Source organism: Cyprinus carpio, chromosome A12, assembly GCF_018340385.1.
Source record: "Cyprinus carpio isolate SPL01 chromosome A12, ASM1834038v1, whole genome shotgun sequence".
NCBI lineage: Eukaryota > Metazoa > Chordata > Actinopteri > Cypriniformes > Cyprinidae > Cyprinus > Cyprinus carpio.
Genome location: NC_056583.1, coordinates 5,443,750 through 5,462,280, shown reverse-complemented (window position 1 = coordinate 5,462,280; position 18,531 = coordinate 5,443,750). Strand labels below are relative to the sequence as shown.

At 36.8% G+C, this 18,531-nt stretch overlaps 1 protein-coding gene across 1 annotated transcript in view; it reads right to left on the bottom strand.

Moving 5' to 3' along the window:
* LOC109099864 (AT-rich interactive domain-containing protein 5B) overlaps window positions 1-18,531 on the bottom strand; it is a 106,023-nt gene that overhangs the window by 17,320 nt on the left and 70,172 nt on the right. The window contains 5 exon segments of the mRNA XM_042767252.1: window positions 7,024-7,121; window positions 8,655-8,707; window positions 12,214-12,251; window positions 12,253-12,428; window positions 14,271-14,392. Coding sequence (XP_042623186.1) covers window positions 7,024-7,121; window positions 8,655-8,707; window positions 12,214-12,251; window positions 12,253-12,428; window positions 14,271-14,392 — 487 coding nt within the window.

Genomic DNA, 18,531 nt, shown 5'->3' with positions numbered 1-18,531 from the left:
TACAGATTTTTATATTGTATTAAAATATTTTATATAATATTTTAATACATTTATACAAATAATAAAAAAAGAATGAAAAATTTGTATGAGAATAACGAAACAAAAAGTAAAACAAACAAGCAAAAAAGTAATTTTTTTCTTTTTTTTCTTTTTGATTGGCATGCCCCCCCCCCCCCCGTTTTTTTCCAGAGATTTATTTAAACTTTGTGGTCTCATTTTATTAATATAGTTTTTCTACAATCGTAGCACTGATCAAGCTGCACTTCTGCTTTTTGGTCACATGATGGCGTAATACCCAGCTGTGAGAGGCGCACAAAACAGGAAGTAAAACATCACACTAAGAATCATAATCTCAACTGTTTCAACTCTATTTTTAGCATGTTTGTTTTTGAGTGCTCTCTTTCAAAGAGAGCCATTCTCATCTCGCTCGGCATCCCTCAGGCCACATACCGAAATAACTAAGTCAAATGGTTGTTGACATCAACAATTTAATTTTCTCATTCATGTTATTCCACCACTCTGGTGTTGGGGAGACATGCCCGGGATCCAACATTACTGCTTATTAAACAAGCTGTCTGATGGAGCCTTGAGTTTACTTCCACAGAAGTGGCCCTAACGAGTGCTTGCCGAAATGCCATGAACTGTAAATTCTGACCAGAGCCGCAGTAAACGACACACACGGCTAGATGGCAGATCAGCAGGTTTCCATGCCAAATGAATGTTAAACAAACAACCAGAGGCCTGTTATTGGATATAATAGAGGTTACGGCGAGAGACTCAAACCAGCACGTTCATAATCACATCTGTACAAGCTGGGATCAAACCTAGCCCTTTAAAAAGGGGAAATAATTTGAAGTCATTTTTTCTGCTTTTCTCCACAGGGCAAACAGTGGATTAATCACAGAGACGGGCCGGGAGAGAGAATGTAAAGCTGCATGTGTGTGTGTGTGTGTGTGTGTGTGTGTGTGTGTGTGTGTGGGAGAAAAAAAAACAGACATTGTTCCCTAAGCTTTGCAGGATGCCTGAAAGGTTTTGTTGAGAAGTCGACCCTTGAACTAATCCAGATTCACACAGTTAAACAGAGACGGGAAGGAACGCCAAAGCAGGCCTTTTGTCACTCCTGGCCTTCAGACCTGAAATTACCTCACTAACTCCCTTCAGGCTAAAGCCCATTAACGTTCAAAAGCCAGCTTTAATTATTAAATGCTCTAAATAATAAGCGATGAGAGCCGTGTTTTTGTAGTGTATGTCGTTTGTACAGACACATCCTCCCTGCGAAATATTTTATTGTTGGAATTCGTTCTGTGATGCGGCTGAAATGAAAGCCACATTCCTGGGTAGTGATTTACAGACTTTAAATTAGAGGCCTGAGCTCCAACGCTGCTCAATCTTTAGCCCAACATAAACACAGCACTTCTTCTCTCAGCACAATGTGAAGTGATAAAGCATAAATAAGCCGTGCGTGGAAAAAGAAACTACATCAACATGGTGGTTGTTCCAAAACAAAGCCTTAAAAAAAGCTTTTAAACTCCACATTATAAATACTCAGGGAAAATGTACGTGCAGCATACTGGACGAGCAAAGACTAAAGCCCCGGTCACGCGACAAGCGCAAAGCGACACGGTCCTATTCATTTCAATGGAGAGCTGCCGATTTCCGGTGACAAGTGCGACAGCAGCCGTTGGCGATGGTTGGGACATGTCCAGCGACATGACAAAGTTCAGAATCCTTTGATATATGCAAATGAAGAGCGACTTTCGGGAGCGACAGCCAATAGGAAAGAAGACGGCAGAGCTCATGTGATCGTTCTCCTCTCAGCTATTGATAAACATACGCAATGGAAAAAAAGTAGGCTCTGTTTCTCATTCAATTTTATTTGTTTGTACGGATTTGATTCATATTTATATTATATTTAATATAATTATCTTTTTTCCTTCTGGTGCATGAAATGGAGGAATTTTGGTCAATATTTTGCTAAATGTGTTTTTGTGCTGGTAGTGCTGGCACCTTGCCTGGTTTAGGCCTGTCATGGATAAATAATGATGACAATAAAACTGCCAGTAGGTTCTAATTGGCCAATCGCCGTTATTTAGTTTGTGAATTACCATAAGTAGAGAATTTTAACATTTAATTTGCATGATAAATTTTACATAATACACATTATTATTTTAAAAGGGATGGTAAGGGGGTATGGTGGTTTTACCAAGGGGATGCTTTTTGTCATTTTTTTCAACCAGGGGGATGCCATCCCCCCGCACCCCCCCTCAATTCGAGCCCTGCATAAACTGTATACACAAAAGCAAACATTAGCTAGTCAGCCCTCTGGTATCAAATCGATAGAATGAGTGACATTGTTTGATTTTTTTTAACATGCCTTTTTTGTCAGAACCTCAGAGCATTATCTTCATTGAGAAACATTTTTGCTGACAATATGCTGGTTGAAACTGCCGCGTTTGTCTCGCTAAAGCAAGTACACAATGGAATCTTAGTAGGGCAAATGAGCCTCTAAATCGACATGCAAATTGAGATGATAAACTAATTAGATCAATCAGGGCTTTAATTCGGTTTTGTCAACTTTCATAACCACAATGTCAAATCACAGCTCCTTTTCACTAGGTAAATACAGCCAAATGGTGTAAATACAGATAAACAGCTATTTATAAATAAATGTGGATCAATGATGGGCATTTCTAAGAACCCAAATTGTTATTATCTGACATTCAAGAGAACGTGCAGCTGTGATATTGTTGGATTATGAAGTGCTCATGCTAATGATTCCAGGGATAATAAATGCATAATTCTATTGTTTACTACAGCTGCAGTCTCAAATGCAGCTCCGATCTCTCAGGGGACAAAAACAGCTGATGCAATGCTCCCTGGAAAAAAGCCTTCCTTCAAAGCCAGATCATTAAACTTCAATTAAAGGGCTTGCATTAAAATCTGTCGTACTGGCTAGAGGTTCAAGGATGAGTTCTGTGAAGCGTGACTTGTTTGAATTTAGAGCAAACATTAATTCTAGAGGGGGATACAAAAATCAATAATCAAGTACTGCGAGGATCTCGCATTGTGCTTGAAATCCCACAATGCAACGGCTATGTTTGGAATAGCATACTAACATCCTATTCGTAATATTGCAAAATAAATTTTCAGTATGCATGGAAATAATAAGTATGTAAGTATAAATAAGTATAAATGTTACTATAAATAAATGCACAATAATAATAATAATGTTAAATTATAAAAATAATAATATTAAAATTGGGTGCTTTTGCTGCATTAAATATGCAACATGATACTGCTTTTTGTTTTTCATTGCATAATGCATTTAAATAGTAGGCAGTATGCAGTATTTACTGTATGGTATTCAGTAACTAGAAAGTTGGCATTCCATTCCAAGCCAATGAATGCACCTATCAGTAGTTTTTTTATATTGCAAGATAATATTTGTACATGGTACAACAAATATTATTCAAACATTATGCAAATCCGCATGCATCCTGAATTGGTTAGTTCTGCAGCAGCTAGTGCAGTGAGGAACGGTCTGTGCATTTATTTGTATTTTTTTTTTTAAGGGACAGTAGAAATTCACACTGCAACAAAATAACCTCTGCAGCAAAGGGACTAAAGTTGCTCGACAAGGTTTATGCTGTTATCTGCAGAAGTATTCACAAGCAGAATGTTTTTAAAACAAAGATCTCTCTCTGGGAAGAGGAGGATTAAATAAATAGTGATCAGTGCCACTGACCTATATAATTAAAAAGCAGAGGGGTGGGGGGAGGACGGGCTGGATTCCTGCAGCCTCTTTCAAGGTTATTTATGTCATATTTTATGACCTAATTTGTAATCTACATTTGTTTCTGTTCCCCCACAACATATATAGTAGCCAAAAGCTAATCAGATAATACCACAAATATCATTAGGAGCAGTTGGAGAACACCCAGAAATGAAAATTCTGTGTATTTATGCACCCTTGTTCGGTTACAAACTTGGTTACAAATTTATTTCTGCTGTGGAACCAAAAGGTGAATTTTTGAAAAATATCTCAGGTGCTGTTTTCCTTATAATGAAAAGTGAATAATAAAATTGGAAATAAAGGTAGTCCATACCAGGGCTATTATTTTTAACTAAAATATATTAAATAAAATTATTAATTTTTGTTCACTGAAATGAAGCTGAAAAAGAATATAAGTATCAGATGAAAAACTTTCAACAAAGAAATGTCGCCTTGGCAACTAACTGAAATAAGTTTAAGATGAAACACTACAATTATTAACTGTAAATAAATAAAAACTAAAATTGAAATAAAATAACGGGTAACACTTTAAAATAGGGAACATATTCACTATTAATTAAGAGTTTTCCTTCAATAAACTCCTAATTTGGTGCTTATTAATAGTTAGAAAGGTAGTTGTTAGGTTTAGGTGTGGGGAAGGGTTAAGAGATCTAAAATATGGTCATGCAGAATAAGGCATTGATATGTGCTTTATAAGTACTAATAAACGGCCAGTATGCCAGTAATATGCATGCTAATAAGCAGCTACAGTAGTTAATTGGACCTTAAAATAGAGGACCTTAAAACACATAACAAAATTACTAAAAATTCATCAAAAAATAAAACTGAAAGTATAAAAATAAAACCTGTCAAAATATTAATAAAAACTATAATAGTATTTAAATAACACTGGTCCATACAACTCAAGCTTTACATTTCAAGTCTTTGCAATTACTTTGCATTTTTCTGAAGTTACTTTGCAATTGGCTGAAGTTTCATTAACCACAATTGCAATTTAAAAAAAAAATAATAATAAATAAAAAATAGTCAAACATCATTTTTTGTTTTATTTTGTAGTCATCATTTAAGCTAACACTTATATTGTGATATTTGTATTTAATTTTTTTTGGAGCATGGTAATTCAATTCCCATTCAATTTTATTATATGGAAAAGAACAGTCAGTAAATTCTTCGAAATTTCTCCTTTTGTGCACCACAGAAGGAAGAAAGTCATACAGGTTCTGAATGACATGGGTGAGTAAATAATGACTATTTTTGGGTCAACTACTGATTTAAATACTGAGTTTCATTTATTTTATGGCATAGTTTTCCTACAATAAAAAGAGCATGGCTGCAGTTAAAACAATGCACCACGTGATCAGAATGTACGTCTGTTCATCTTCATGACTTTGCAAGCTTTATTCAACAGATAGAGTGCCTGCAGACTGATATCTAAGATGAGTAATTCCACACAAAGTCAGTTCAGTCGGCTGCCCTTCAAAGGGTGGAGAAGTACTTAACAGAATTTTTTTAAGAACTTGGTTTTACCCTGAGTAGGGAGGAAGAAAAAGAATAAGCACACATATACACACAAGATCAAGGCATATTCGGCTTGTTTTGCAGAAGTGAGGTCACTCATAAAACTCAGACATCTTCATTCCCATCTGTGACCGGGGCTGCACTTGGCAGTGGCCCTCCAAAAGAACTCCCAAGAAAAGCCACTTGAGTTGGGCTCCAAAGAGCAGAGCTTGTAGCCGAACAAAAGGTACCTCGTCCCGAGGCATGAAACCGAAGACGAGCTAGGGCATAATGCCGTGCGTCATCGCAGCCGAACCGGCCTTTCACTCACAAACGGCGTACAGAATGGCTTAATTTGCTGGCCAAATTAATTCAATTAATTACGCTTGGTAACAGCTGCACAAGTGGACACATCAACACATCCCTGTCTGTTTGATCAAGGTTATAACATCGGATTTTGGCAGACTATTATTCACTGAACAGATACATTATTGGTGGCTGCTGACTCAGCACTAAGTCTGACGGTGGAGCCCCCGCAGGAACACAATCCCTGCCAACTCCACCTGCCCGGGGCCACACTTAACCCCTCGATGAGCCAGCCGGAAGAGAGAGACATGTCACACAAACCTTAAAGTTCAAACTGAATAGCTTTAAGAGCAAATACAATAACACTGTCTCCCATGCCTCCAAACCTTTAATAATAAGCACAAACCCATGCCAAAACCTGGCCTACTTGCAGCATTTCAAACAGTAATTCCAAAACACTGTTTCGTATAGCACTTCTAAACAGCATTAAAATATGAGTCATTTTATTCATTACAGTAATAGTAATTTCATTTTAATATTATTTAAATAATAATATCCAACTAAAGATATGTATTTAATATATATATATATATATATATATATATAGTATTTCAATAACAATGTGGCATTTATTCTGTGATTTCAGTATTTTCAGTTTATTTAGTTACTTGTTTAGGACATGTCCTGTTGACAATATCAGTTTCTCATTTTTAATTGATCTTCATTTTTTTTTTTTATTAGGAGCGCAAAAACATACTACATAAGGTGACCACAAAACACAACAACAAAACACAAAAACAACAATTTTATAAATATTACTTGTAGTATGATGTCAATAAAACATCTAGAATCCAATGTCACATCACATTACATTTAACTCAGGAAAGCCAATCAATGTCCATAGCTTGTTAGTCAACAAGAATATGACCTCTAGAGATGATAAATGCATGCACTATATTGCATTTTAATTAACCCAGTTAGTGATATCTTACTTAATGTTTGTTTGCATAAATCTGTCATGAAAGCATGCTTTGAATATTATAAAAAAACAATCATTTGGGTGTTTTGAATCTACAGAAATCTGCTGAGCTTTCTTTCAAGTGGGGCTGCTAATAATATGGGGTGTAAAAAATCAACAGCAGGATCAGTGCAGTGTTTTTTAATGGCCACATCCCATCATGCATCAGCATACTAAACAGCAAACCCTCACAGAATTTCACAGAATGATCTCAAGATTTACTCAGAATTGCTACACATCCCCTGCCTCCCGCCTGTTTTTTTTATTAAACGTTTTGTCTAAATATTTATTCAGCTACCAACAGAAGTTTAATTCTCAGGCTCGTTTAACACATTCAAATCGATTCCAGAGAAATCGGCAGATTTTCTCCAAAATCAGCCCTGGCTAATGAGGAAATCAGGAGACAAACCTCTCGTAGTGTCTTCGTGTGCACGTGGCTGCGCTGGTGCTTCCCGGGTTGCCGCCCAGTTCATCATATACATTTTTCCACTGTCGGCGCGCTGTGATCTGAAACGAGAAGAGGAAGTTTATCATGAGCGACAAGGACGTTCACGTAATGGATGTGTGCATGAAGCAGAAATGAAATGAACACTGATATTAGCATTCCACTATTCATGCATTCAACATTCATGTCCTTTCTTTATTGTCGAATGATGAAAATAAGAGGGTCACTTGATGCATTTTAAACAGATCCCGTAAGCTTTATACTTATTAAATGACACAGAGCGCATGATGTCCCACGCAAGGTCATGAGATTGAGTTTTTGAAATGAAATTGATGTATCGGACTCTTAACTGAATAGGAAAAAAGAAAACACATACTCAATTAACATAATTCACATACACAGCGACTAATATTCATGAGAGACCTTTAGTGCATTCAGCGTATGAGGGTTAAAAGATTTTTAATGGCCGTTTCCCGCAGCTAATGGCTGCCTCTCTCAATAAAATGCATTCTGTGGAAAAGCACATGTATCAAGTGCTGGGAAATTAATGCATGTGCGATTTAGTCACCAGGCCAATGTGTTCACCACAGACTAGTTACAACACAAATAAGTACAAAATTCTCACAGTGTTCCGGAATACAGTATGTACCAGACGTCCACGGAGACCTAATCACTGCAATCTCTTTGATTGTAGAAACACTTCAATTGTGCTCTAATTTCCTTTGGTAACTTGACTCATTGAGTAGGGCATCTGATGTCTCCTATGGCATTTAATGAAGCGTTTGCATTTGCTCTAAACTCATAATAGCCCTTGACTGCTGTTTGTTTTAACATCGCCATTGTGTATGAGGCAGATTTTCGGTGTCCAGACTACAGTTGTGGTTTTAAAACACAGTCAAGTACAGTTCAACCCCAGGAGAGGAGTTTAATCTGATCTTCTTGCGCAATGTAAATGTTTCCAAATGACATCATGGCTCCTCCTGCATGATGATTTTCATTACAGATGTCAGCTGCATTTAAAGCCAAGCTTTCTGTGGCAAAGACAACTTGAGCAGCCAGGGGACATAAAAACAACAAGAAAGGCAGGCAGCGGTATCAATGCGCCAGATGAGAAGAGCAAAAAAGTGGCTTCCTGTTTGCGCTTAATCTAAACAGCTTCAGCACTGATGAATGAATACCAAAAATATTGAATAGCTGGTCGCATAGAAGGGACTTAAGTTTTTCACCATACTTTCACAGAGCAGATGTCAGATAAGCTGCCAAGTGAATTCCCTTTATTGCGCAGTTCACTTGTTGCACAATAATGGTCCCTTAAGAGCCTCAGCATGGGTAGCGAACAGGCCTTAACCAATTTCCCTCCACCGCAAAAGGGTTACACGTGTTTTCCACTTGTACATTTTATAACAACTGCGAGCGCTCTGGCCAAATTTGGATCTGAGAGAGTTCCGCATCCAGGCCAGAGTCTAGTAAACAAACATTACAAGACAGGCGGGGGGGGGGAACAAAACTCTTGTTTTTCAGGAATATTTCAGAGCCAAAGGAAAAAGCGTGCTGCCAACGGCACTGGATTTCAAACAAATTGTGTAAACACTCACCACCTCGTATCCTCCCAGTTTCTGAGCCGCTTGAAACATAGTCCAAAGGTTTACTGTAAGAAGGATAACAAGGATGACGATTAGTTCCACAGGAGAGCAGTGGGAAACGTTCATGTTCAGGAAAAAAGCTTACTACTTTAAGCATTCGTGAGTAGTGTACACTGCGCATGTTATGAGAATTTTCCCGGGCATTATTTGTATAGCATTTTTCTTAATACACATCAACTCAAAGCAGCTTTACAGAATATTATGATGCTTATAATGCTTATAATATCTTAATATCTTCATGCCTTCATGTCACATTTTATCAGATTAGAGCTGGGTGATAATATCTTACATCATGAGATGATATGAACAATCAAGCAGTTGAGATTTGCTACAGTATATAGTATTTATATTAATGCCTAGTTTCCACTATACTTATTTTTTAAAGAATGGTAGGCAGTATACACTCTTACAGAAAAAGGTTCTTTGTTTGAATCTTTGGTTCTTTGAAGAACCATTAGCACCCCTGGAAACTTTGCATTGCAGAAAGCATTCTTTATATTATTAAATGTTATTCACACTAAAAATGGTTTAAGGAATTCACAGTGATGTCACTGAAGAACCATTTTGGGTTCCCCAAAGAACTTTTTTAAAAGAATAATTGTTTTCTTACTGTGAAGTGGATTTTAATAATATAAACAATCTTTTTCCACTGTGAAGAACTTTTTGTGCAGTGTAAAGGTTCCATGGATTTTAAAAGTTCTTCATGGAACCATCAAGTTCCAGAGTGTTCTTTTAAGTACTGTTTACTGGAAGGTTCTTTGGGAACCCCAAAATGATTATTCCATGACATCACTGTGAAAACCTCCTTTTGGAAGCTTCATTTTTAAGAGTGTAGAAGTGTATACTGTGCAGCTTATAGTACGCTAGTATTCTATTCCGAACACAGCCATACTAACACATTCTTCCAATCAATTGAACATCAAATTAAAACTGAAACATGACTTGAAACGCTTGTCAACAATCCATTCCCCACCATTTAATTTTCACCATATGAATGCTAATGCTAAGCAGGGGCCTTTTAGAAAGTGAGTGAAAACGGGGAAAAAAAGATGAAACCAAATAAATTTGTGTCAGTTTAATGAAGCAGAGCTGTGCCACATTTATGAATAAGTCACAGCAGAAATTAATGAGGGACTTTGCTGCTGGGGGACTAATCAATCAAGATTCAATTGCCACACACACAAAACCACAGCATATGTCAGAGTGCTGTTTGTCTGGCCTCATATCTTGCCATATTGATTTTTGCTTCCTCCCAATAGCTACTTCTGATTGACTGCTGGGTTACAGGGCGAGTAGTTTTAAAGTCGGCTGAATGACATTAAACTTACAGTCGAGAGCTTCTCTCTCTCTCTGACACTTTGAAACATCAGTAAAATACAAATACTACTGAAAAAATGTGCAAAAATTGTACCTTTAGGGGTACAACAGCTTGTCACTGGGGCAGGACCCTTAAAAGGACGAGTTTGTAACTTATCTACCACAAAAAGGTGCATATAAACATTGTGGAGGCTTTTTATTTTATATTCTTGGACTTTCTTTTTTTTTTTTTGGTCTGTTCCCACTGGCATTTCCTTTCTTCATGCATTTTTTGATTTAAATCATTTTACATACATATTATCTATATTTTAATAATTATATATATTTTTTCAATAAAAAGTTCTCCTGTTTATCATTTTATCTTACGTTTTTTTTTTTGTTCGTCTGTAGGGGACAATATTAAAATATCAACCCTGTTTCTGTGTCATAATGTTACATTTTTGAAGGCATAATTATCTTTTAAACATCTATCAAAATCCACTAAAGGATCAGTTCACCCAAAAAAGACAATTCTGTCATTTGTACCATTTGTCATCTGTAATTTCAAACCCATAGGATTTTATTCATCTTTGTATCACAAATGAAGATATTTTGAATGAAATCTGGGAGATTTCGGCTCCTAATTTAAAAGGAAGCTTCAAAAACTAAAGAGATAATAAAAGAAATGCACATGAATCGAGTGGTTTAATAAAGTTAATAAAGTGGTTGTGTCAGTTTTAATTTAGCTTTTTATTAGCCTAAAAACAGTGATCAACGCACAAACATACTGCACATCAAATATGGTAAATAGAAGCTCAAACACACTAGCCTGATGCACGAGAATCAATGAGGGTTTTTTTTTTCAGTTGAGCTTCTGTTTAAACATAATTTTCATTTTTGAGTGAACTATCCCTTTAATTTAGCATGGGCTGGCACAGTGCGATTTATTAACACTTCATCAATCATCACTTGTTGGATATAGAGAAGTTTAAAATCTAATTATGTTGCATAACAATTTTAAACCAGAAGATTGATGCCTGATTCATTTCCTTACTGCTTTCACAGAAGTATGAATCATCTTCTACAAGAACTGTGTGTCACACTATACAAGGATAAAAAAGGGTTTATAGTGACGAGCGTCTCTAGTGTGAATAAGAACATGAGAACAACTTCTCTCTGGGCTCACGCAGAGACTCCTACACTGATGTGTGCATCTTGATGTAGGTCAAATACTGTATGTTTCTATTTGTTCACGATAATCGCAAATGATCCTTCTGTATAAAACGCAAATAAAAGGCTTCACAGTCAGTAAACAGATCTATTCCATAACTTAATGAGGTACTTTCCTGGCTATATAAACAGCTGCTGAGGTATTTTAGAAACCAGCATAATTTTGCAGCCTAGTTAGGTTTTGAAACACAGCTTTTATTTAGCAATGTGCTAAATGTGGCTTAGATGTGGCTTATACATATTTCTATGCAGCAATTCAGTGTTTTTCCACTGACAACAGTATTGAAAATCAATGGGACATATTATGAATAATAAAATATCTGCTAGTAATAGATTGCTTGTATACTTTGTTTATGAGTTGAGCATTAAGCTACTTGTTTATTCACACTGTGTACTGCGGGTCAGAGCTGGATGTGTTACATTAAAGGGACCTGGAGAGCTGCCTGGAAATAATTGTATTTAAACTTTCTGTAAATTATGTTGACCTACTTTGCAACATATTTTTGTTTTGGGTCACTGTGAACACTGCAGAGTGTTTAGTGCCAACTAAATGGACACATGATGTCAAAACTGAAAAATTGCTCATGTCTTTCCAAACCCATATTGTTTTCTTTCTTCTGTGGCACACAAATTTTAATGTTAGCATCATTAACGGCAAAGGCCATTGGTTCTCGCAATGTCATGTGAACGCAAATTTGATTGAGATCTTCAATATACAGCTTGTCTTTAATGGAAAAAAAAAAAAAATTTCTGACATTCTGCATAAGATATACTTTTGTGTTTCACAGATGATCAGGTTTGGAATGACATGAGGGTGAGTAATTTGCATTTGTGGGAAGCAGATACTTCCATCATGCTTGACTTTTCAAATGCCATCAATTTCATGGAAGTGTACCACACATATTTTTTCAGGTTGTTGACTAAAGTAGCGCTGGAGATCTTCAGAGCTCTGTTATGGAGGAGGAGGTGAAGAAGCTGTACTTACTCTGTTTGAAGCCCAAGTACGGTATCCTCTCAATGGGACCTCTCCTCCATTTAATTAAACAACAAAACCACAAAAGCAAGCCCATCTCATCTGCACTCCACACCCCACCCCACCTCCACCTCATCCTCATCCACAACCATCACTACAATTTTACAATTGCTTCCACTACTGTTGTTCTTGGGCTTGGACACTCCTGATTTTGTGTCCCCCTTCATCTAAACACCACACAGCAAAAAGACATATTTAAGAATGTTGAAAAGCACGCTTGGTCTGTCATAGGTGGATAACATCACAAACTACTTAAAAAAAATAAAAAATTGTCAAAACATCTTTAAAACGGGATAATCATCACTGTATTTATTGTGTTTGCTACTAATTTCCCCTAGCTATATGCTTAAAAATTAGTTGCCACTGGGGTCAGAAAAATAGTTAAAAAACAAATGTAGTGTAAAAATAGATGCTGTGCATTTCCTCAATACCACTGCAAGCTTTCACACACTTAAAATAGCTGTTCTGACCCATGAGTGAGTGTTTGAGAACTGTTCTGGAGTCAGTTTTACAGTTTCAGGCCCCACCATGCTGTCACATGCTGCAGTCATCACTGGCCCACACACGTCTGTTTAGCCATCTGTTCCCAATAATCAAGAGCATTTATTTTCCAAAAGGAGTTATCAAGGCCAGTGGAATATGTGAACATATACAAAAAAAGTCAAAGAAAGAACCGCTGAAGCATTAGGTTACGCTGAAATGAACTAAACAATCCCCGGAAGCAGTATAACATGCTTTTTGAAGTGTATGTATGCATGTTCTCTATCATATGAGAGCAACTGCAAAACAAAAACCCTTTGTTTTTAGTTAGAATTCTTCATTATTGTTATTATTATTATTATTACTGAGGGCCAAATTACTCTGCTTGAAATAGTTATTTTTGTTGCACAGCAAAGATTTACACCCCAGTGGTGTTCCATAGAGGATCAGGACTGCCTAAATTAAAATCTAATTGTGATGTAAAGATTCCCATCCCAAGTCAAGCAGCTGATGGGGTCCTGAAAGACCATGAACCACATTAGATCACATCACAGTCAGGGCCGGTTTAGATCACAGAATGTTTTCAAGGTTCTAAACAAAGCCGGGGTGAATTAGCTGCTGTTTTGCCGGACAAATATTCATCCAGACGAGGAAGATCATAAAACACTGCCCTCATGCTGGCAGGAGAATGGACAGGAAATGACATGTAAGGGCAAAGGTTGATAAAATAACAAGAGGAAAAACAACTGAAGCCCATTAGTCAAACATGGGAAACTGAAGAAACAGTAACACTAAATGCCAAACAGGAGGTGGAGGGGGAAAGTGCTTCAGATTGATGTATTGAAACTGAGACTAATCTACTCATCTAAAAAAAAAAAAAAAAAAAAAAAGCACTAAAGGACATGCAGAAAATAAAGGGTGACCTATATATCCGTGGCCTTGTCTCTACTGGACAATAATGATGTTTTGAAATTGTCTGCACTGAATGATATTGGAAGCTGATAATAGGCTTATTTATTTATTTAAAATGTAACAAGTATACTGTTCTTTTATACCAGTATTTTTTTTAACCTTTATTATTATTTTATTATTTCAGTTTTGTTTTCAATTATCCAGCTTTTACAGCATTAAAATTAATTAATTAGAATTTTTTATTTGGTAAATATTGTATAATATCAATTTATTCATCAAATTTATTACTGTATAATTTATACAAAACTCAGTTTTTAGTGTGCTTTTTTTTCATATTTAGTTCACAATAGTAATTATTTATAACATAAGCCATTATATGACTTGCAGTTAACACTGATTTCTATGGTGTTTTCTACACAAACATTCCTGGAAACTGCTGTGCATGATGGTCAGACAGTCTTCTCTTGTCTTACTTCTTCTATTAAGTGGACCAGACCTTATGCTGGTGGTCAAAAGTTTGGCTCTGGAAGGCTAGATTTCATTCATAATGTGAAAATAATTATCTCATAATTTGTATTGACCAGAATTACAACATCTGTGTATTTCCACAGCCATACCTTGACTAGAGACTTGCCCTCCACACCGTTGGTCTCTTTGGCAGTACCGCCCTGCCCCTGCGAGTCTCGCCGCTGGGAGACGGAGAGCTTCTTCTTCCGGGGCCGGCCCTTCAGGTTGGGTGCTGTGGACAGCAAAAGAGCAGTTAGAGCGGTTACTGACAGCTATGTGCACCCACAGCCCATAAAGACCGCTGACATCTGCTCACTGCTCTATAGCACAAATAGGGAATCATGACAACATATAAGCCACGTGTGCGGTGGACACACATACACTACAGCCGGCATTGTTCCACCAACTGACTGCTTGACAAGTGATCCCTGGAGCCATAACAGTGACTTACATTGCTTTAAATTATATATCACCCTCCTTCATTCTGGATATTTTTACAATGAATGGCACTCAGGGCTTAATTATCCTAAGACAAGGTCAAAATTCTGTCTGTCACTGTTACAGGCATTCTTGATCATCAGTTCCACATCATTTTCATATTACATTGCCCTCCAAGCAAAAATGTTAGATAATACACATTGTAATGGTAAAACAATTCACAGAATGAAAGGATGTGTCAACAATTGGAAAACTCAAACAGAACCTGAAGGGCAAAAGAATAAAATCACTAATATGTCATCGTCATGGCTCAAAATAACAGTGGAAAGTGAGGTAGGTGAAGCTGGGACAGCCTTAAAAGATTTGTTCGTCCAAAAATAAAAATTGTGGCATTACTTGCTCACGCATGTTGTGTTAGATATTGCCCAATAATCCAACTTTCCACTTGACATGGTATAGCTTAACCCTATGAGGCATGTGCCACTTCACCAATTCTTTTTGAAGATCATATTTCTATAGTTGTAATTTCTACCTTCTTAAAAATAAAGGTTCTTTACTGGCAAACCCTTTCCACTGCACAAAAGGTTCTTTATTGTGGAAAAAGATTTTTCAGATTATTGACATTTTCTTCACAAATGGTTATTTTAAGAACAATTCACTGAAAGGTTCCTTTGGGAACCAAAAATGGTTGCAAAAGCAATACTTTTCTTACTGATTTTATTGCATATCGAATGTATTGCCTTATTTTTTTGAGTTCACCTCTAAAACTGAATGTCAGTATTTGCCTTTATATTTCATACATCTTGTCTGCAAAGATATTTTTTTATGATAAATGGACGCACTTTATTGGACTGCAAAATCCCGACCCCCATTCACTGCCATTATAAAGCTTGGAAGAGCTAGGACGTTTTTTAAATATAACTCTGATTGTATTCGTCTGAAAGAAGAAAGTCACATACACCTAGGATGGCTTGAAGGTGAGTAAATCATGGGGTAATTTTCATTTTTGGTGAACTATCCCTTTAATCAATAAGGACAATTAAATTCAATAGATCAAAGATACAAAATGAAATAAAGAGTGCTTTAGGTTTTTGAAGTAGGTCTGCCTGACTAATGTATGTAAGAAATACTATAGAAATTTAATAAAGTAATCAAATGTAAAATAAAACACTGTACAGTCTTCACTGTATTAATTAAAAATACAACAATTCCTATTAAAGCTACAAAAGTGATTCAGTCAAGAGCAGTGAGTAATTTTCACTTTTACTTTTGTGGTTTGATTAACATTAAAGACACTCTAAGACCTAATGCACGGATCCTGTATATTTTGTCGATTAGGGCTGCACAATTAATCGAATTTCTAATAGCAATTACATTTATGGATGCCACAATTATGTAATCGTTCAAATCGGCAATAAATCATTCAAAGTCCACTTATGTTATTCTGCATGCTTAAGATGCATTTTTTCTTTCTGCATGTTATCTTAATGGGTTTTTCGATTGTTTTAATTTTAGTTTTAGTATAACATTATAATACCATTCATATTTTTACTTTTTTTATAGTTTAAAGAAGAAACCAATCCGATGTATAGTTTACATCTGAGGCTTAATACTATTGAAAAGCACTTAAAGTTTTTCAGGTAGAGTGTTTTTAGCTCATTTTATTTTAATATAAAAATACAGCATGCAGTTGCATCATTCAATGTAAATTGCGATAATTGTAATTAATAACTGCAATTACAATTTCAAGGGAATAATCAACAATTATGATTTTTGTCATAATCGTGCAGCCCTAGTGTCGATGCAAATCAAACACAACTAACTGTGTTTATGTAAATACTTGCATAAAGATACTTGCATCATTTGTATGTATTGGACCATTTAAGTGCATTTAAGAGTGTGCACAGAAAACCATCTGACAGACAGTATGCAATTGCTGCATTAAGTTTCTTTCGTGACTTGTACTAAATTACCCATTTATCAAGACTGCTGATATATCAGCCACCACTCATGCCCACGCTGCTGAGTGAACAGTCTTCTGGGGTCAAAGGAAAATCAAATGTTTCACATTTCTAGTTTCTAAAAGCCCATTGTGCACCTGATGAATGCCATCAAAGCATTACTAGCATCAAGCTGGAATACAACAAGCTCAAACTCGGAGAAGCGAAAGGCAGGCGGAGCTTTTGACATCAGGACAGGTGCTCTTGAGCACAGGTTCACTGAGGTCAGCCGCCACTGCATTCCATGTGCACTGATAATTAAATCATCGCCAAGGATACGCAGGGCCCAAGGCTGCAGCCACAACTCTTCCAACAAAGCCCAGACTGGCAACATGATCTGCCCTTGGAAAAGACAGCATTAACTAATCAGCAGGAAAAAAGCTTATTTTATATTATTTTTGGATTCTTTTCTCAAGGCGCCACCTTTTTCATCAAATTTGGCGCATGCAGCAGTGGGGTCAGAGAAACAGCATCAAATGAGTCCATTTGTTCATAAATAAACATTTATGTAAGAAGCCTTTTTGTCACCTTGGCAACAGGCAGGTTGTTTACTTGGCTGCTGTGGCCATGACAAACACATTTGCGCAGGCATCCGTGAGCTGGGCAGAGGAAAGGCTTACGTTTATTGAGGAAATGAGGCTGCTTCTTTCTTAAATGTCACTTTTCCTTTGTTCCTTAGACTAATCCACTCAAACGGGATTCACATCACCGATTATTCCTCTTTTAGCTTCCACCCCACATCAAAATAATTTGAATTCTAGTCCTGTGAGTAATGTATTACTCATGATTGCCAGAGTCCATTTGCTTCTTTACTTCACACTTGTTATCCTGCATTGAGCTCTCCAATGCGAGCAAGCCATTCACATTTTTTAGACTTCTGTATTATAAATAACAAATAATAAGTTAATATGCACACTGCCATTTAAAAGTTTGGGGATATTACGATATTCCGGACCATTTTTTAAAAGGAATTGCAAATTGTACTTTCATTTGCATTTTTTTATGTGGACGCATAAATTGTGACATAATCCAAATGCAATTGCAAATCTTGCATTTGAAAATGCAAACAGTAATGGCAGGCTTATAACACGTAAGACATGGAAAATACAGTTGCAAATGGACTTTGCTTTTCCATTTGAAATTTGGCAGTCACTGTGCATTAGCAAAAGCGAAAATGAAAACTTAATGAAAAATTTGCAATTGCGTTGGGATTATGTCACAATTTATGCGTCCACATATGTAAAACAAGCGATTAGTCAACAGAAGAGACCGACGGCTGTGCCTGAGTGTTTTGCGTAATACTTGTTTATAGAGCTGCTGTTTGAATTATTACTTGCTGCTAGGAAGGAATATTTTGTTTCCTGCCTATTTTGACTTTGCATTTTCGTTGCCGTTTGTATTTTTATACAAACATTTTTTTGTTCCTATTGGCTGTGATAATTAGAAGGCGGCCACAGTTGTTTTCATTTTAGTGTCTTAGACTGTGGATTTATCCGATGTCTGTGCGCTGACGTGGACGCATCAGCGGAAGCGTTCAGCCCTCCTTGTGTGAAGACCAACGAGTGTAAAGACCTGCGACTTTACCTGTGCAACTTCACCAAGCAATGAAACTGGCAAGGCACTTAAGTTAAAGTTAAGTTAAGTTAAAACAACAAACTGGACACTAACCAGTCAGGTTTCAGGAGTGGGCATTCAACTGAGACTGCGCTACTGTCAGTCACGGAAACCCTGTGGATTGCAAAAGCTGATTCCAAATCATCAGTTCTTATTCTGCTGGATCTATCTGCTGCTTTTGACACTGTCAATCCTCAGATCCTTCTGTCTGCCCTCTCATCACTGGGCATCACAGGGATTCCACTTCTCTGGTTTGAATCCTATCTCACTGGTAGGACTTTCAGGGTTGCTTGGGGAGGGGAGGTATCCAAAGCACAAC